General features: G+C 40.3%; 2 protein-coding genes across 5 annotated transcripts in view; both read right to left on the reverse strand.

The window, feature by feature from the left end:
- Positions 1–28: 28 nt before the first annotated feature.
- ap2b1 (adaptor related protein complex 2 subunit beta 1) lies at positions 29–14,305 on the reverse strand. 2 transcript variants are annotated; one of them, XM_010754739.3, is made up of 22 exons: positions 14,175–14,305; positions 12,583–12,637; positions 12,345–12,450; positions 11,786–11,921; positions 11,268–11,513; positions 10,468–10,658; positions 9,917–10,138; positions 9,667–9,787; positions 9,432–9,527; positions 8,887–9,002; positions 8,540–8,705; positions 8,261–8,359; positions 7,766–8,025; positions 7,368–7,560; positions 6,470–6,511; positions 5,212–5,364; positions 4,937–5,082; positions 4,637–4,766; positions 3,937–4,021; positions 3,561–3,647; positions 2,560–2,714; positions 29–2,297 (listed from the first exon to the last, which is right to left on the reverse strand). In XM_010754739.3, exons 2-22 carry the CDS (start codon positions 12,617–12,619, stop codon positions 2,223–2,225), a joined length of 2,862 nt encoding a protein of 953 aa, XP_010753041.1. In that variant the 5' UTR covers positions 12,620–12,637; positions 14,175–14,305; the 3' UTR covers positions 29–2,222. The 2 variants fall into 2 exon arrangements, with proteins under 2 accessions (XP_010753041.1, XP_010753043.1); XM_010754741.3 differs by lacking the exon at positions 6,470–6,511.
- An 817-nt stretch (positions 14,306–15,122) lies between these two features.
- The window catches only part of mks1 (MKS transition zone complex subunit 1), a 5,727-nt gene continuing 740 nt past the window's right edge, over positions 15,123–20,109 (reverse strand). For 2 of the 3 annotated variants that reach the window (XM_010754738.3, XM_027273264.1), the window contains 16 exons: positions 19,923–19,975; positions 19,597–19,764; positions 19,397–19,497; positions 19,104–19,232; positions 18,361–18,465; positions 18,090–18,198; positions 17,937–17,993; positions 17,729–17,771; positions 17,581–17,643; positions 17,379–17,449; positions 17,221–17,290; positions 17,000–17,107; positions 16,662–16,795; positions 16,502–16,584; positions 15,965–16,062; positions 15,123–15,608 (listed from right to left, as the gene is read on the reverse strand). In XM_010754738.3, coding sequence (XP_010753040.1) covers positions 15,505–15,608; positions 15,965–16,062; positions 16,502–16,584; positions 16,662–16,795; positions 17,000–17,107; positions 17,221–17,290; positions 17,379–17,449; positions 17,581–17,643; positions 17,729–17,771; positions 17,937–17,993; positions 18,090–18,198; positions 18,361–18,465; positions 19,104–19,232; positions 19,397–19,497; positions 19,597–19,764; positions 19,923–19,975 — 1,496 coding nt within the window. In that variant the 3' untranslated portion in view covers positions 15,123–15,504. The remainder of the gene's footprint in view (positions 15,609–15,964; positions 16,063–16,501; positions 16,585–16,661; positions 16,796–16,999; positions 17,108–17,220; positions 17,291–17,378; positions 17,450–17,580; positions 17,644–17,728; positions 17,772–17,936; positions 17,994–18,089; positions 18,199–18,360; positions 18,466–19,103; positions 19,233–19,396; positions 19,498–19,596; positions 19,765–19,922; positions 19,976–20,109) is intronic. The other variant, XM_019265772.2, reaches the window with a different exon arrangement.

Here is a 20,109-nt window from a genome sequence, read left to right on the forward strand (position 1 = left end):
AACGGACATCTGAACAAATAGTGATGCATGACGTATTGGACAATTTATTGACATAAGATGTGTTACTGTGACAATAACAAATCATTTACAACAGAAATGATGCTAGAAATAATCCATCTCATAAGATGCAATGATAGCTCTCTCCATACATTCTGTATTGCTGGCAACAGTCTTGTATATACTTCTATTTGTGGGAGTGCTTGAGACAGTGCTGTTTAAAAAAAATAACACCTACAAGAGAGACATGGAGTTGGGAGATTAGTTTTTAAATGGAGCAAATGCACAGCTTAAATGAAAAAGGATAAAATGAATAGCGGGCTCATGCAGGAACATATATGTAATTTTACATTCCCATGTAGGAAAATAGTGTCACCAACACAACTGATACACTGAAAAAGCTTCTGTTGAATAGATAGCTTCAATTTATTTTCAGGGTAATACCAAAACATTTGAATTTATTAGCTACACAAACTACACCATCACTGGACTACACTGTACTAGAGAAACTCTGGGCCTTAGGGGCATATGCACTCTAATGTTCTATAGCACAAACAACGCCAACATTAGAAGGTTATATTGACACTAAAACATAAGCTTGGCATTTAATTTGCTTGGATGCTTGGTCCTGTGTGATTGGTTTGGCTCACTTGCCACAGGTTTAGACTGGCATGACAACAATGGCATGAAAGATTACAAAAACAACACTGGCATCAAAAGAAAAAGGTGAAAACATTTAAAGCACATTAAAAGAATTGAAGCTATTGCAAAAAATGAAGCCAGTTAAAAGAAAACACACAGAGGTAGATGCACAATAAATAGGAATGAAAATATAGGTGTATAAAGCCGTGTACAACTATGTGGTTGCAGTAAACGGGGCTATTACAAAAGTAATTACACGTGAAATGAATTAGCAAATATTCTGAAAAAGGAGTGGCACTGGTGTGTTAACACATCATCGATAGCTGCTGTGGTTTGGGTAGCAGTTTTAAGGTAATGAGAAAAGACTTTTAAGTTGCAAATAATTGCAACCTGGCAATTTTAAGAATCTAAACAAATGTACTGCATGTTACTTGGTCAGAAGCTTCTGGACTCTGTTCTACTGACAGTTTGTACCCCTCTGTTTACTCAGCCTATAGATGCCTAACTATACTGGATGTATGATATGACTTTATAATCATACCAAACCAAAATAGCCCCCCCCCCCCCCTTTTTTTTTAAGCTATAAGTGTTTTTTATTTAAACATTAAACCAAAATACCAAAACATCCTGAAGATGTTTCATGTAGCTGAGGTGAAAAATAGGGCATGCCAATGAAGACAAAGAACATAATTCATAGGTGGGGAGCAGTAATGAAATGCCAGTATTTAGTAGCTACATCAGAGTTTACTAATGTAATTTCCCGTCTTGTCTGCAACTTTTTTTAAATTTCACTTTTTCAATTCCTGTACAAGGTTTCATACATAGGGAGCTAAAAGTAATGTTTTGACCTAAATGCTGGACAAACTGTAAGTAATCCCATTTAATACAAGAATCCATATTAAAGCAACGACACGAACAGACAGCAAAACATGTGCTGCTCAATGTGATATAATATTCAATTTAAGGGGGTCTCAAAAAGTAATTGCAATCTATGACCTCCAGGAGACAAACCTGCTGTAGGACAGACATTAGTAGCTTCTGACAAACACGTGGTTGGTTTAGACTCTTCACGTACATTAATGGCAAAAGGAATAAATCACAATGGTATTATTCTGTAGGTACAACTGAAGCAAAGCAAGTATAAAAAATAAATCAAAACCAAAAACATGTGAGCCACACGATACAAAATAAAAAAACTAAACCTTTTTTCCTCACTCAGGACAGTTTTACCATCAGTCACATCTTTACAACATTAAGACACTAAGTTAAGGATGGAATGGTAGGCATGTTTTCACTGGGAGGCAAAAATCAAAATGGGGAGTGGATTCAATAATGTTTTCAACTGCCAAAATGAAGGAAACTTCAACAGTGTTTGTACTGTTTCACTACAGTATGCCGATCACCACCAATACATTTATGTATTGACTGACATCTTGCTTTGTTGAACTCTCAGAGGAATAATAAATCCAATATTCACAATTATTTAGTATCATACTTTACTGTTTGGATTCCTTTGGTGGCAGAAAATTATAAAACACTGTTGTTTGTTAAGATGAAGCAAAGTTGCTAAGTTACAGAGCAGGTCAGTTCTTCAGCACAGAGTCGTACATCTGGTACACGTACTGAGAAACCTCCGGGGCCCGACACTTCAGAGACAGCTATGGAGACGGAGAACACAGAGTTATAATGGAGAGACACCTTCACTCATATGTCAGTCTGAAAGCTGCTGTTTTAATAGTCTAATCAGAATCTAATCATGTGTTTTATATAGCTCCAAGCATTTTATTAGAAGTTAACTCAACTTTTATGAGGCCTTACCAGCCGTTTTCTGCAGATAATGTGCAAATAATTGGGCATCAAACAACTATAAAGCAGAGTTGAAGGTACATCACTAAAAGCCGATTGGAAATTTTTGAATACCGTGTAGTTAGGATTGCCAGGCTGAATGCGAAGCTCAGCCAAGATCCAGATGCCGTTCGTTAGCTTGAGGGACTGGTAAAGCATATCCTGGCCTTCCACATTTCTCTTGGCAATGGTGTAGATGTTGTTATTCTGCAGCTTCCCTGATACTGTGTCTGAAAGACCAGAATCATGGACAAGTCATTAACAGACCTAACTACTCGAATTACTAAACTATAAGAAACACACACACAAGGTTGTAAGCACTACTGGAACCGTAATGACTTGAGGCGCTAACACTAATGCACACATGACGTAATGCAAACTCTACTGCAAACAAACGGTTTATTGGGTAACTGATGGTAAATTAGCTCTATGAGGATTTTATTGAACTGCGACTGGCAACCTTCAGACCAGGTATGCTACAACACTGGACGCTACTCAGAACAATCACTGTGGACTGTTGGCCATTCTGCTGCCAGGATAGTCGTGGCACGATAATGGAGGGGTTCTAAAAGGAAAGAAGTTGGAGGGGTCCTTCAGGTACAGAGGAAGAAGAAATGTTGAATTATCCCAAGATAGGCATGTGGGTGGAGAAAGAAAACAGAGAGAAGTGTAAAGTATTTAGAGGAGTTGTGGCTGGCAAAACAGCTCGGAAGTTATCAGAGCAGTCATGATTTCTGACAATGATACTGGGGCCAGTGCTGAGATCAGTGTGTATTCGTTTTCAGTGTCAGGCCTGGGGACTCATTAGGTAGGGCAGGGTGAAAATTAGTTTCATGTTTAGTACAACCACTCTGATGTTAATCTTTTCCTATGTGTGCTCTGTGTGAAGACAGATCAGCTGAGCATCAATCAGCAGCAAAATACTAATTGTTAAAGGTGGCACTGAGACGGCAAACTACCAATCCTAAGTGAGCGAAAACAACCAATAAGTCTCAATAGAACAGTCACAGATTATTTGGAGGACATATAAAAATAAAACATAAAAATAAAATAATGATCAACTTTGCTTGGCCTACCTGCATTTAGGTGGCAGTCCTTAATCTGGTACTGTAGCTCATTCTCGTTAGGGATGTCTTTCCAGGTAGCCAGAAATACCTGTCGTTCTGAAGGATGAACACAAATAAACAAACATTAAGCTAAACCACTGCACATTACTTCATGGTTGATACATACAGTACAGAAGCAAATAATGGCCAATCTTTTAGCATATCATGTACGTAGCCAACAAGGTACATAGTCCTTGGTGTAAAACAGGCAGAGGTCCTTGGATCTTTAATACAATCCCTGCTTTAATGGTTGCGGGTGATGTTATTTACCATTGGTGTTGTGTGATATTGATGGTGTCAAGTAAGATAGGAAGCTGTTTTATAAAGTTGCGAGTGACAATCATACCCATTTTTCCATCCTCAACAAAGAATATATTGAGAGGGATGAGTACGCTGAAGTAGAAGACGTCAATGCTGTTCTTCACAGCCACCTGCGTACAACAAAAGAGAATGTGGGCATTAATTAATTAACCCCCTCTGGAAAAATTTGACCAACAAAAACTAAACTCAACATTCCTAAATTAATATTCTCACCAATTATGTCAACGAGGTGTATAATATTAGTGCATTTGGTGTTAGGAGAGTGATTCAAAAGTAATAGGAAAGTAAGATCTGAGCCAATGCACGTGTCTCTGGTGGGCAGTAGTAAAAAAGTAGTAACTTCCCTCAGCCTCTAATCCCTGTTTTCAGCAAGCTACACATCCTGACACATCCTCGTTTGATCACTTTACTAGATGCAGAGAAATGAAACAGACAGTTTGAACCCAGGACTCTGTCACATCAAGCTCAGCTGAAAGAACAATCACCAACACTTTTTGTAACCTTGTGAAGAAAATGCACTAGAGCATGTATACTAAAGATGAGTCAATAAAACAACAACTCCTGATAAAGGTTGGTAGTTTCATCACTGCAGGCCACACCACAAAGAGTAAAAGTCACGTTCAGTGACAACCCAACAACCATCGACTGATAGCCTGTTGTGTGAGAGGGTCTGTACTTTTTTAATGTTTTGCACTGCTGTTTCTGGTGAGTGAGTACTTCTATACCTGCAGATTATTAAGTGGGTCCATCTTCATGACTGGTCCAATGGTGTTGATTGGCAAAGAGACCTCAATGCTCTGGCTGGGCATCAGCGGAGTGTGAATGGGCAAAGGACTGGTAGGGATCATCCCGAAACTACATGTAGGAAACAAACAAAAACAATCGAACATTAGTGACATTCAGTACCTGTGTTTAGCTAAAATACAAATATTTACTTGCCAATTCTGAGGTAAACCTAGTTAAAATTCAACAAGATGGTAGTTATGTTGTAGTTGAACATAATCCCTGTGAGTTGTCTCACTGACCTGTTCTTGTTGAACTGGACAGCGAAGTCAGTCATGTGTTGCAGAGCCTTGTTGGTGAAGGTCATGTCCATATACATGTGGCCCTGGCGGCGAGAGAAAGTGCCCGAAATCTCCAGTCCCTTAGCTTTCACTGCAGGCAGCCACACCTGGTAGAAAATAGCATTTTAGTGTATGTAAGAAACATAAAGCTTTCTGCTTTGGTCAAACTTCATTTCTCAGTATATTAATGCATAACATCTGGCCTACTTGCTGAGAGTAAAGTTGTCTGAACTCACTGCTTTTGGGGCTACATAGCCTCCAGTGGTGATGGCCATGCCCGTGGAAAGCTCAAACAAGTCGTTAAGGCCGCTACTGACCGCTGGAGGTGCTGGTGTAGGTGACGGAGCGAAAGTACTGGGGACAGATGAGGGAATGAAGTTCTGTCCCACCTAAAGCAAACGCGGCAAATACACACAGACAAAAACACACAATCTAAGTAACATTTTAAGTCGTTTTAATAAGCATCACTGGCAACTTGAAAAGCTATGAACCTACAAAGAAAATCACACAGACAATCTCAAGTCATGCCAAAGAAAGAAACGATTAACAGAACACTCAGTGACTATGAGGAAATACAATATTTCAACTTTGGCAAGCTTATGTGATTAGACAAAGCCCTTATGACAAGAGAGAGTAAGGATAAGTTTAAATGTGATGGAAATTTAAAAAAAGGACCCGACCTTTGGATTTTGTGTGTTTTAGCCCATTACCAACAAAGCCAGAACAGTCTTACAACTGCTTGTTTATGTTTGTAGAAGGTTATCAGATCAGTCAGCACTCACAAAAATAACAATAAAAGCTGACATGACACTCACTGTAATGGATTACTTAAACCAAGATCTTTCAAAGACTGTAATAAGAAAGAAACAAAACTGTTTCTTCCCACCTACACCTTCCCATTATACAAAAATATAAATAAACTTTAGAAAGTAATCAACATGAAAACTGGAAAAACATCTTGCAAGCTGAGGTTTTAAAATAAAATTTAGGTCCTGAATCATCCAAAATCAATTCAGCCTTTTCACATATATACTGGACCAATAATATGTACTAATATTAATAATACTGACAAGTATTTTGAAATCGCTACTGCTCTAATTCACACCTGTCACTTCTCTGCGACTAAGCTTCATGAGTAAGTCTCTAATCAGGTGTAAAGAAGGTTTACATTGATGTCCGAGTGAAGGAGAGAATCTTCAATCATCTATTGTACAGCTGCTGAAATTGATTCGGTCTAAATAAAGTTCATACATGGTTTATCCGGAACAAGACGAGTAAAATTGTGGGATCTCTTTTCTCGGTAAGAAAATGGGCTAAAACATGCAAAACATCTGTTTGGTCTTCCAACTGAAAATATGAGTGTGAGACAGAGAAACCAGGTTTGAAACCTTGGTGAAAACTTGAAAAAGTGGGTTTGAGAGTGTGGTGAGTTATATTCAGGAAGCATGCAGCATGCAGACAGGCGGACTGCCAAACAGAAGGGGCTTGACTTACTGCTGGACTTCCCCCAACACCTCCGCCAAGGTCTCCCCCCAGCTACAGGAGAGAAGAGAGGCCCCCAAAGACAGCATCCAAACATCACAGACAGACCAAACACAAACATGGACAGAGACAGAGACTTTCTTAGCAACCGCAACCCATCAAGAGGAGCCCTCACTTTCTGGGAAAATACCAACTCCAGATGATATGTTAGACGTTAAAATAAGACTTTAAAATCTGCAAGAAGATTATCAAGAAGTCCAGTTATTACAGCAGCTTGAAGAAGTGGAAAAATGACCATTAACAGAGGGGAAAAAATGCAACAAAGATTAATGTCACTCCATACTGTAAAAACATTCAGGATTTTAAAACATAAAATATTTCACTACCCTTTAGAGATATTTAAAATATTTAAGATAGTAATTTATGTTGTGTTAAAGAATGACAGATGAAGGTGCATATTTTTATTATAAGTATACTTACATGAACATTATAACGCAAAGGACAGATTTGATTTTAATTAATAAGGAATTTGCTGTCATAAGATAAAAAGGCGAGAGCGATCTTTCTCTTCATATTCAAAGAGGAAGTCAGTCGTTTTCATGTTCACCAGTACGAATCAGGAGGAGCGAAGACATTTCAGCATGTACAGCTTTCTTTGGAATAAAACAGAAACTTTTGCCAAAATGCTGATTTATACAATTAAAAAAAAACAAAAAACAGACTACATAAGCTCTCTTCCTCGTCAATACTTTTCTGACTTCCCTACTGCTGAAACTCTCCAAACCCTTTGGTTCTTAGTGGGAGGTTTAAGTCTTTAAAAATCTTTTAAATGGGTTACAAATTTTTTACTTTGATTTTTTTTAACTTATTTTGTGTGTGTGTGTGTGTGTGTGTGTGTGTTCAAGCTCACCAAACTGTCCAGACCACCTCCCAGAAGGTCCACTGCACCCATCTGCATGGAGGAGACCTGGGGCACATTGACTGGAGGGCCCAGGTCCAGGTTCAGCAGGTCACCAAGTAGGTCACCCTGGCTGGGGATCACATGTGGCTGATCCATGGCAGCTGCTGGCCCACCGCTCACTGGGCTCTCACCTGTATCAATGCTATCATTGGAGAAAACAGTACTGGTAAGAAACAAGTGTTTTTAGCTAAAGAGAGGTGTGGTGAAGTTGCAAATGAATCTAAATAAAATCCTTTTAACAAATTCAGTATTTAACATGTCACATGTACAAAGACATCAAAATGAAAGGTGACCAAAGGCATCCAGAATCATGTCAATATTAACTGTAACGTGTTTGTGTGTCTAACCTGCTGTGCTGCACAGGAAGGTGTTTCCGGTGGATTCCATGGCTGCCCTCAACAAAGGCGCTGGGTGGTTTGTGATAGACAGACGCCAAGGAGCCAATGTGGCAGATGAGCTCATCCAGTAAGGTGGGCTCAATCAGATCTGTCTCCTCTGAGATCAGGGGCTTTTCTGACAACACGACCTCCTTGGCAGTAACAGGGTCGGTGGACAACAGACGCCAATAAATGTAGCCCCTGTCACGCAGGTCAGGGTTGTCAGAGTCCTGAGGAAAAGGAGAATTCAACATGGTTATATTTCTTTGTTTCCGATAGACATTCCCATTCTGTGTAGGACTCAATCTTAAGGACCACAGTAGGACTAGCTGTTGGTAGCTAAGAGCGTTTCAACTTAATTTAAAAAAAAAATTATCGACAGACAAAATTGGCAAAAATACTAAAGCTATATTTTTAATAGGGTGTCTAGATGAGCTGAGAAAAAAACAAAACCCTGACACTTACCTGAGTGGCCAGGCTGAGGACCTGCTGCACCAACTCCTGAGTCTCTGATGGCTTCTTAAGGAACAACTTGACAATAGCAGTCAACAGTGTGAGCTGGACCTGTAAATCAAAGCAGACACTGTTATATTATTATTATGTTATATACGTTTTCAGAGTATAATGTTTCCAAAAGTCACTGTGGGTGGTGGAAACAAGCAAAGTATGGAAGTAGCCAAATAAGGTGTCCAAGGTACAGCTGCACTGCTGGCAGGTAAAAAAATATTTTTTGGATGAACCCACCTGGGTGCTCTCGTCATGGAAGCCCTCAAGGAAGCTCTCCAGCAACTCGTCAGCATTGTCGATCCTCTCGGCGTATTCACCCACAATCCAGATCATGGCAGCGCGAGCGTCAGGCTCATCCAGAGAGTCCAGATTCTCACACAGTGTGGCAATGATGCTTTCATACCTGTAGAACAACAGTAACTCAGCAGTCAGAGTGAAACTTTACAAGCAGCTTCCAGCTGTAATGTACAATGTAAACTGAATACTTGTGGGATTTAGGGATCGGCATCTTTGGGTAAGGACTGATTATCAGGTAATCATTGTTACTTGTTGAGCAATCCCCACAGGTTCAGCAGGGAACATACTTGTTTGGGTACTTGCGGAAGATATCCCTGATGACCACAATAGCCTCCTGGACCACGTAGTTGACCTTGGTCTGGATCAGGTCCAGCAGGGTGCTGACACAGCGCTCAGCTGATTGCTGGAGAGGAACAGAAGAGAGATACCATGTCACCATTACTTGGGGGGGGGGGTCATATGGCACTGACATTGTCAGCCGGGATAGAAGAAGACCTGATAAACGTACTTACATTTCTTCTTGCACTGTACAGTACAAGAAGGTACACAAGCATGAACTGAGCATGAATAATTGATGGTAGCTTTAAAGCTATAATGTATGGTGAATGACAGGTATAATCAACTGTTCAATAACCACACAGAGGCAAAACAGGAAAACATATTGCCATCAGAAAGACTCTTGAATTGTGTCTTTTTCTGTGTACAGATCATTTCTCTTGTCGCATTGTTATGACATAGTTCCCGACAAGTCTGAAGTAAATTAAGATTCTTGTGCTGCGATGTATATGAGAAGACTTCAGCATAGAGGTCATAGAGGGTTTTTTTTTTGTACCTCCACTTTGATGGCACAGCGTCCAATGGCTCGTACAGCTTTGCGCACAAAGTCAACATCCACCTCTGTGGCGTATTCCTTCAGCTCAGCAAGCACCTGAAAGCGACAGAACAGCAGTGACATATAGTGTAACCTCGTCTATACCTAGAATGAATACTATAAACTATAATTGTTAAAGAGAGCAAAACATTTCTTTTCAATTACTTTCAAAGTATTTGTCTCTCGTATAATGTACCTGAGCAATGTTAGCCTGAGAGGCCAAGCGGATCATGATGTCCAGTTTCTCCAGTTTCACATAGATTGGGTCGTTGTACTTAACAAAGAACACTTTGATCTCTTGCTTCAGGATCTCAGGCCTGCACGCAAAGCAAGACATTACACATGAGACTGTAGGAAGACATGATCCAAAACAGCACATCATAGGAAGTAGAGATATGAAGTTCACTGCAGTGAAAAATAAGCCTCTGCTTCTTGTGATCACACACCTTTTCTGAACAATAAGGTTGATGTTCCTCAGAGCCACATACTGGACCTCAGGCTCTCCAGAGAGCAAGGTGACCAGTGGTGGGGATAACTTCTTCAGCAAGGTGTTGTAGTAGTCGGAATCCTTGGGCAGCAGCTCCAAGAACTTCATCAGCACCTTGACAGCTGACAGCACCACGGCTGAGTTGGCGTGAGACAGCCGGGGAGTGACGCGCTCACAGATGCTTTAAAAGTGAAGGAGGGAAAAGTGAGAGTCAGAGTGGAACATTAGCATGAATAAAGTATGAGGATCATTAATTCAGGTGGTGTGGTGATTGTGTTGAGCATACGTCTGCTCTTACTAGGGAACATCATGATTTTTCTCACCAAATGTTTTTGTCACTTACAATCAATGAACTAGCGTTGAGTCAAGATTTGGGATTTCAGTGTAAAGCTTAAAAAAAAATGTAAAAACGCAACTAGTAATCATCTCTTCATTCATCAATAGATGATAAAACGGCCAATCAATCAATCACAACCCTAAATTCCATACTCCAGTGGGAGTGATTGCTACCTTTGCGCCTCACGCTCATCCTTGGGGTTGTAGTTGGACAAGCAGTCGAGGATGAAGATCTGTCCCCACTCTGTGCACTCGTTGAGAGCCGTCAGCAGTTTGTTGATGTTCTGTGGATTGAGGTCCAGCAGGTTGCTGTTGGGGTGAGACTCGCTGATCTCAGACAGGGCAGCAACTGCATTGGCCACAACCTAAATGATGGAAAAGTCCTGTGATGAGAACTTAACAATAAACTCAATCATAGAGCAGCAGAGTAGTAGATTTGCTATGATTTTTTTTTATTACTGTAAACACAAATCACATTTGGCGTGTGTCAGTGCATCTGGCTAAATGATTTTAAAAGGACAGAAGTCAATAACATTTTGATGTAAATAAAAATGAATACTTTATTTACTGCTAGCTATACAACGACAGTCTTCAGAGGAAATTCACTACACAGTAAAGGCTGCGTATTTAAAGAGTGGAGCTACTCTTTGCTGTCAGATAGCAACTAAACTGATGTGCCAGGATGGGTATTGATTCAGCTCAGCAGTTGACAGTCACCGCTGGATCGATCACATTGGACGTCTGCTTTGCATTAATTAAGCAGAGAAGCACATCACAATGTAAAAAGCTTCAGTATTTGGACAAAAATGTACAAACAAATGGCATTAAAATGTACGCCAGTCTCATTTAAGAGTAGTTCAAATGTTTGAGTTTAACTAGACCACAGATACACATGCCAAATGTTCAATCAAACTGTTTCTATGATTGTTATGGCATGAAAAGAAAACAGGAAAACAAAAAGAACTGACACCCACCATGGGATTTGAATCAGCAATGAGATCTCTCAGGGAGTCCAGGAAGCCCTGGTCCTCCACCATCTGTGCATTGATGTCATGAAGTTTAGCCACACAAACAGCCGCCGTCTTCCTCACGTATGGATCCTCATCTTTCAGGCACTTCCTCAGTGGCTCACACAGGTACTCAGTGATCTTGTCCACCCGGATGCAGCCCATGGTGCGGACGGCCAGAGCACGGATCAGAGGGTTGGGGTCCTCACAGTCCTGGAAGGCAAGACAATTGACAAATCGATGACTTAATCTTTGCAGCTCTGGTCACATTAAAACATTTAATATCGCTGGTCTGAGGGAACCCTGTGTAGAGAAACTTAATCACGTCCACATTTCACCAAATACATTTTGTTACCAAAAAACTGAGCTTGTCAAAAACACTGTCCAGTATGAATAAATCTGAAATGGATGCTTTGTCATGAGTGTGGACAGAGAAAAAAACAGCCGAATTACACCTAGTTAAAAAAGTTAATTTAGGGCCTTGCCTTGACAAAGCTGTTCACAGCCATGATGGCCATGTCAGGCTGGCTCTTGGCGTAGTTCATTAGGTAAAGGTAGACCAACTTCTTCAGCTCCAGGTTGTCGGTCTGCATGCAGTTCACCACATCTGGGAATAAAGAACTGAAAGAGGAGAACAACACAGTCAGTTCACAGTATGAGAAATCAAGGCTATTTTTTTCAAGACACCCTGAAGACCAATATATATATATATTCTCTTCGAAGTGCTGTTTAGACAGTCTGAAAGTGATGAAAAGCAACCTTCTGACAGGGGTTCTTAATTTTTGTAACTTTATGAAACAGTTTAGAATAACTGTATGAACTTATTTTCTTAGCCATCCACCACAGGTTCCAGAAACTTATCCTTGAAGCAGACGGAGAACAAAAGGCAGATCACGTCACGATGGCCACGCGTTCCGGATATGTGGTGAACACAATATCAGCTGAACAATTGTAGTGTGGCCTTGTTTCGATTTGCTGGACATGCCACATTAATCAATTATAGAACGGTCTGGTTTACGTCAGAGTTTACATTTTCTAGTGTACCTGACATCCTTGCCAACAGTCATGGCAGCAATGACCTTCTTCACTGCCTCTTTTCTCTTCTCCTTCTTCTCATTGTTCAGCTCTGCCTTCAGTTCAAAGATCTCCCCTGGAAGATAAATCATAGTTTTAGTGCTGAATATGAATATATGGTCACAGTGCGTTCCCAACCTCAAAGCACTTCAAGTTGACATTAAAGGGCACAAAATGCTTGAAATTTAAATGAATTCTTCGCACTCACCTTTTTTGTTTGTTGTGAAATATTTGGAATCCGTCATGATTGTGGTCTTTTAAGTCTGTAGAGAAGAAATACACTTTGACTTTTCCATTTCTTAATTCAAATCTAGACACCCCTTTTTACGTGGATGATGCGGAAAGGTACATAACACAACACACGCAGCCATAGAAGCCCCACTGACAACACTGACAGTCAATCAGTGCATCTGGGAGCAAGAACAAATTTTCCCCCTGAAGCAGTGGGACACTCAAGCTTGCAGAACCTGGAGGGGCAAGTGCATCACGAATCATTTTAAATGCTCCGGTGCAACACTCACTATCAAATTCCAAACTGCCCCGAGAGGCAATGTCAGCAGTATTCATCAGCAGCTTCATAACATAGAGGAGTGGAGACACATAGGGTGAGATCACAATGCACAGTGTTGTAAAGTACATGTCTCGGGAGATAACCATCTGACACTTTGGCTGACGAATTTGTGTGAGGAGATCCCTACCGGGCCGAATGTTAGGTGGATAAGAGTTCAGGCCAGGTCACTCAGTTCCCTAAGCAAAGGGAAATCTTAATCCTGTAGCAGCATACAATTACATTTTTGCTCCTAACTTTGTGGCAACAGTTTGAAGACCCTTTCCTGTTTGAACATGACAACGCCCGAGACATGGTTTTCCCAGTTTGTTGTGGAACAACCTGGCCTGACCTCAACTATACGCAACATCTTTGAACTGCAACACCAAGCCAGGTCTTATCAAACACACTTGTAAAAAAAAAAGACTTCTCAGAAGAGTGGAGGCTGTTGCATATAAATGACATCCACCAATCACTCATAAGTGTAATGTTATGGCACATACTTTCGGCCGTGTTGTTTAAGTCAGCATCAGATTGTTTTACACACATGAAATCATGAACATGTACAGGTGAACACAAAACAAATGAACAGTGGATACAAGCTTGAGTAAAATATGTCTATAAGGAGGAGGAGGTGTTTTCCAACAGGGCGTTTTTTTGGATGCTACACAGACTCTCTCTAGTTTGTGTGCGTGTCGTCTGGGTTTGTTTTCATACACAATAACAAGTGTTACCAGCTAACGTTAACTTAACGTAGCTAACGCTACATCTTTATGAATTTAACGGCTTTAAAATGCAACTACAGTCGTTATATGTTCATCCCCGCCCTTCATAAACTATTGCCGTATGTTAAGCCTGAATGAGTCGTGACTTGTGCCCGGTGTCATGTCATGAAAAAGCTACAATTACAAACCGCAGCTAGCGTTAGCTTACTGCATGCTAACGTTAAATAACTGGCGCTAGCCTCTGGGCTAGCCACGCTAAGCTGGTCAACAGCGACACAAACTAACATTAGAGATCCGACCAAGCTGTGAAGTAAACAACATCAGCGACCCTTTCCAGTCGGGTTTGACTTGTTATGTTACAGCATTAAATCTGACATCAGCACAGAAAAGTGATCAGCGGCCCAGCTCCCGTTGCTGCTGACAGGAGGAGGCTACGATGAAGCCGCCCAGCTGACCGATCCACAGCCAAAACACAAAACACAGCAGATAACGTTAGAGAAATGTTGAAGTGTAAAGTATTTCAGATACCTGGTTGGAGTGTGTATCAGCGGGAAAATGTTACGGTGGCTGCAAGACGCAGGTTGGTCCCTTGCCTAGTTGGAGGAAGATGGAGAATATGGATTGTGATGGTACGTTCACGGTCATCGGAAACTACACAACTTCCCTCTTGGCTCTTTTGGACTCATAAGAAGTATTGCATTCCAGGGTGTGTAAAAACAGATCAATTCAATCGATCCAGTGCTGTATATGCAGCTTTTGGAATCAATTGGATTTGCGATTAGTGAAGAATATTATATGACTTTATATATAAGTACGCAAAGGAGTGGACACACCACACACACACAGCAAGGTCACCAGAGGCGGTGACACCACCCATAATCGACTGCATGATGTGGACAGATCACTGAGCCCCATTGTCGTTTAGGTTCACACATAAAATAAACCAATAGCAGCGGCGTGACTACAATTCATATTGGATTTTACATTTAAAAATAACGGAGTCAGGCGCGAGTAATAATTACCCAACGATTTCCCACAGTCGTGAATGCATCACGAGAGGAAAGCCTTGGTTGGGATCTTAATCATGTCCTGACAATCAGAGTGGAGTACTCACTCAGACTGTTTACTTAAGTACAAGTATTAATAAGACACTATCAAATACTTGAGTGTCCATCTTAAGTCAGTCAATCTTTTCAGTGTGAGTAGTAATTTAACGATGCAACGATAGACTGGACTGAGAGTCTATTTAACTCCGAGCAATACATGACGAGCACTCAGCACAAGTGTGATATTTCCTGCTGTCACATTCATTGAAAACAGGCAACAACGAAGTTCATGTACACAAAACTTATCTGGCCCTTAACTGCTAATAAGGAACATACAGTGTAAAAGTATAATTGTGTATGAAATATTAACAAACGTGACTATAACCACGAGGTTATACTTCATTTAAAAATTTATTTTGACAGCAAATATAATTCTAATGTTAAAAAAAAAAGAAAAGAAAAACAATCCAATCCATTTGTTTCCATTCAACTCAAATCTGAAACAGACTGTACATAGAATACAATGTGTGGCTTCGATCCTTAATAATTACCACATAATTACCTCAATTATTACCCCTTCCAATATATCTTTACAAAGAATAACTAGCACGCAGACACTGTCTTCTTCTTTCTGATTTGTTACAGTACATCACATTCCTATAATATCAGCAAAACACAGTAAATGTGCACTATTTCAGGTCGGCGACACTCATACTTGCTGGTAATGTTGCTTTTGTTCTAAACCTCAAAACAGTTTTTCTAAGATATTTTTGGCTGTTGACTGAATGACAGTCCTTCACAGATTTCCACACTCATGCAGAGGATTCAGTCTGGAGTTGGGCAGTGGTGTTGATGATGTCTCTGGGAAGAGTTTCTCTGGCCTCTTTCATCTTTCTCCTGGCCCGCTGGAAGGCCTCTGACAGAGAAAACAAAGTGAACACAGTCAAAAACAAATTAATAGATAATAACAAACTCTATATGCTTATTAATGTTTGTCACACAACAGGTCTAAAACAGAAGTTCTACTGATTTTCTTATATCGTCCATTTTAACTTTCACTTTTGGCTTCACTGGCCATGACAACAGCAAACCTTAGACCATATATCCGTTACTGTATATCATAAACATTTTGGACTGAAGCACTGGAACAAACTTTTTATACTGAAGAGCTGATTTCCCAACACAACTCAGCCTTCAAGCTGATCTTTAAAGATCCAGGTCCTGAGCTACATGGAATACAGAATAATAATAATTCTGAGTGAATGTCTTTACCCAGGATGGTGCAAACAGCTCCTTGTTGACTAAATCCCCCCAGCTGGTCAAAAACTTTCTGCCTCCTCTTCTTCAACATGGCAGCATCAATAAAGGCCCTGAAACATACATATCACGGAGACAGTAAACCACACTGTCCAGCTACTGTACAGGGAATTAAAACATTTATTAGTAGGATAAATTATATATTTCACAGAAGGTTTGTACAGAACAAATACTGTGGTTTATAATCATTTTGACACCCATATTGACACATTTAAGGTGTGAATACCTTTGTATTGCTATGGTTACATTTCTGGAGTAAGATTTATTAGACTTTTGAAAATCAATATTTTCTACATTAGCAGCTCACTAAATGCGTCAGACTATGGGTCGATTTATTGCAGATTTACTTGTAGTAGCACAAATATAATGCACTAGGACCAATTATCTCTTTAACAATGCCTATACACAGGGTACCAACCATAAAAGTGTGTTATTTTTCTTCCCTTCAATGCTGGCTGAAACAAGACATGGTTGAATCCACACAATACTGACCTGGCTTGCTGGATGCAGTGCAAATTAAAGGTGACACTTCCCGTGGTTTCAGTGCAAAAGCCAAAGCGACTCAGCCTCTCACCCTGCAGCCAAAATCAGCATCATGATTAAAGTTGAAATAACAAATGCACACTTCAAAATGTACGAGGTTTGACCCTACCTTGAAGGTCCCTGGTATTCTGACGTAGCTGTGGTCTTCAAGCTCTGGAGAACCTCCAATAAAGAAGCGCCTTAGTGCAGAGACTGTCCCCGTCTGAAGGGGTCTCCAGGTATGGCATGTTATTGTATGTTTACCTGACACACATAAAACATAAGATGTGGGTAAATAACACCAGGACTTGCTGAAATGTCCAGTCATTGACAAAACATGTGTAAATTAGTGATTTGTTCAACAGATGTCTTGACAAAGATATCTTTTGTGAATGTTAATTAATGCGCAAACATTGAAACTATTTTGAACTCATGCATCATGCCAGTCAAGCAGTGTACACAACATACCGGGCATGGCAGGAAAAAGCAGATAGCCATAGCCTTCAGTCCGATAGCGCTGCCAGGAGTCCAGAGAAAGAACCTTAAAGTAGAGCACTGGCCACTGTGGTACTGATTCTGAAATCAGGAGAAAACTCACGTATCAGTCTGAATAGTGTAACATTTAAATAAACTAAATCTGTAACATTGAACTAATTCTTCAAGCACAATATTCCACGGTTGATACTAACCCTCACTCTCTTTTTCACACATGTAGAAAGCCTCAAAGCTGAAGGGGTAACTGAAGAAAGCTACATTTTCCTGTTGGCAGAGAGATTGTTGAGGGTTTAACAAATGCCAGTAGCCAAGCTCCGAAACTTTTCACCTGTTAATGGTGCAATATACACACCTTCCCTAATGTTTTGGTCTGGCAGGTCTGGGTAACCCCTGAGTGAGACTGAAATGGCAGACTGGACCAATCTTCAAACAAACGACAGTAACAAAGATTAAATTGCTACATTTAATTTAGTTAAAATGACTGAAAAGGTCTCAACAACCTTATTAACTAATAACCTTATTAGTTATCGTGAAGTAAATTGTATGTAACTTACTGTTGGGCAGTTCCATGAAGAAGTGGATGTATAAGTTATCATATTCAAAGCCTTTGGCTGAGACTGGACAATGAGGAGAAGGAGATTTAAATGCCTGATGATGAATATTTAGAAATACAAACATGATGACCACAGTTCTCCTACTTACCTATCTCTCCATTCATCATGTAACGCAGAACACCTACAGGAGGCTAAGGGAGAGACGTATAATAAGTGCAAATTTTTTTGTTGATTTAGTAATATTTGTATATCATTTTAGTCATTTTCCAATCAAAAATATCAAACATGTTGGTTCCAGATTCTGAAATGTGATGATGTGATGATCAGGTCCTGTGATCATTTGTTAAATGACTTACCATTTCAAAGTCCTGTCCAACAAGGCTATTGAGGTACTCCTTGTGTCGTACATAAAGCTAGAAACAGAAAAAATCAGTAATATTAACATTAACATGAAAATCTATAGTAATTCTGCTCTGGCCTGCCAGGAAAGATGATTGAGACAAACTCACATCTTTATACATGTTCTGCTCCCTCTCTGTTTCCTCTGGTTTCATAGTTGTGGAGACATTTTCAACATAGAGTCGCCAAACTTCTCTCTTCTCCCCGTCTGTCACAATCCTGGACAACAGCACACAAAATTCATTTGTCCAAAAAGCATACATCCCCATATCATTATAATAATGTCAAAGTACAGCTTTAACAGCTGTTTTAAAACATGTTGATATGGAATCTATCAACACTGGAGCTACATGCAGTCTTAAGACTTTGTTGTGAACTTGCCTGTAAGGCTCTTTGCCTTTGTTGAAGTCGGGTTTGATTATGACTGTTCCATTGCCATCAGTTTTTATAGTTACCAGCAAACATTCACTCTCTTTCTGACCCAGCCTGAGAAAGCAAATACACACAGAGAGAAAATCACAAGGAAACATTTACAGTTTACAGATCTTAGATTTAAGCGAATGATCAGTGAACAGCAAAAGGTTCCTACTCTTAGTCAATTTCTGAGCTGAACTTACATCCTAAATGTCAGAATATAACCTTTTATACTGTATATTTTGTCTTATACACCATTTCTACCTTGTAATGATATGAGATCTGTATCTGATGTAAATTTACATAAAAGGTAACGCAGTCTACATGCTATAGGAGCTTTACCACATCTGGAGGTGGTCTCATTCACACAATTTTTGGATCTCAGTCAGGTATAAATCCCAGCTGTACAGTGCAGTGTGTCCACATTCTTGTGGAGAAAAAAGAAGTGTTGAAAGGTCGGCTGCTTTCCACTGATGCAAAGTGCTGTCAAAAAGCTACAAACAAGCCCTTCCTCTGCAAAGGAAAAAAAGAAGTCTATACAATAACATTGCTGCCCACCCGAGACACACCATGTTTACTGACCAGTCCAACGGCTTCACCTACATAATTTACACATTGAAGTTTGATCAAAATGTGGGCAGAGTCAAGTTATTGAGAACAGAAGTTGAACCATGTAGAAACTGGTGAAGTCTTTGTGCTCATGGTCTTACCTGCCAGGAGGACTCAGGTCTCCCATGATGTGCATAGTCTGCATGGTACTATTCACCACATGACTGCTCCTCACAAACTCCTCTGTGGGCTCCCAGTTGATGATCTTTGACTTAGGGATACTAGAATCCCTGCAAGACATGCCAGACCATCCTGTCACATGGCTGTTTAATACATTACACATTACAAGTTCTGTCTTGTCTATTAGTAGTCTAATTACATGTGATTGGCAACAGAATACAAAGTTCCCCCCATGATCAACCCTTTTAGATAAGTGAGCTGCTGCTTCACGTACATGGTGCGTCTGTCCTGCCGTCTGTGTCTCACGCTGGCCATCCTTTGAGCCAGGAATGTGGGGCTGGATTTGGTCGTGGTCAGTAATTCAGTGGTGTGCTGCTTTCGGGATTAAAACCAACAAGATACGTATAAAAAAACACTTACAGATGGGACCTGCTGAACTTGCGGTTTGACATTGTGGGACGCGGCGTAACTTACTAGTTGGTGGAATGGAAGACAGTTGGTGTAGCGGTCGTGATCAGTGTATGTGAAAATCCTGTTATTCCGTCGGCCCTTGGCTCTGTTCAGGGCCTTGATTTCTGTGTGGTACTGACGGTCCAGCGGGGTCTGACATGCTGCCTCGTTCTGGAACAGCTCCATCTCATACTGGGACCAAGACAGAAAGATAATGGTGAGGAGGTGGGGTTCAAAAAGTAAAGCGAAATAAGCTTAATTCTTGATCTTTGGGTTGTTTTCTTTTTTCATTTAAAGCATGTGAAGCTATTTGAAATGCATCATTTTAATCAGCTTTAGGATGAGGGTACCTGACTGAAGAGTTTCTCCTGCCAGCCCACCACCAGCTCCTCCTCATTATCACCTGGTGAGAGATGAACAGAATCTAAGGTTGTTAAAATATGCTTTGAATATAACATCCACCCTAAAATATGTATTTATGTTATAGCATTTAAATGTTATACACAATGTCTGTTGTATTCTTGTACCTATTCTGGT

This window comes from Larimichthys crocea, chromosome XXII (assembly GCF_000972845.2).
Source record: "Larimichthys crocea isolate SSNF chromosome XXII, L_crocea_2.0, whole genome shotgun sequence".
In the NCBI taxonomy this organism is placed as follows: domain Eukaryota; kingdom Metazoa; phylum Chordata; class Actinopteri; family Sciaenidae; genus Larimichthys; species Larimichthys crocea.

What these genes read in the sequence shown, in the direction of transcription:
- ap2b1 (XM_010754739.3), bottom strand. Translation starts at nt 12,619, where the DNA reads ATGACGGATTCCAAATATTTCACAACAAACAAAAAAG. An exon ending in TTCCGCAAGTACCCAAACAA is followed by an intron (nt 8,706 to 8,886) that starts GTATGTTCCCTG and finishes GTTGTTCTACAG; the next exon opens with GTATGAAAGCATCATTGCCA. An exon ending in GCTATGTAGCCCCAAAAGCA is followed by an intron (nt 5,083 to 5,211) that starts GTGAGTTCAGAC and finishes ATTTTCTACCAG; the next exon opens with GTGTGGCTGCCTGCAGTGAA.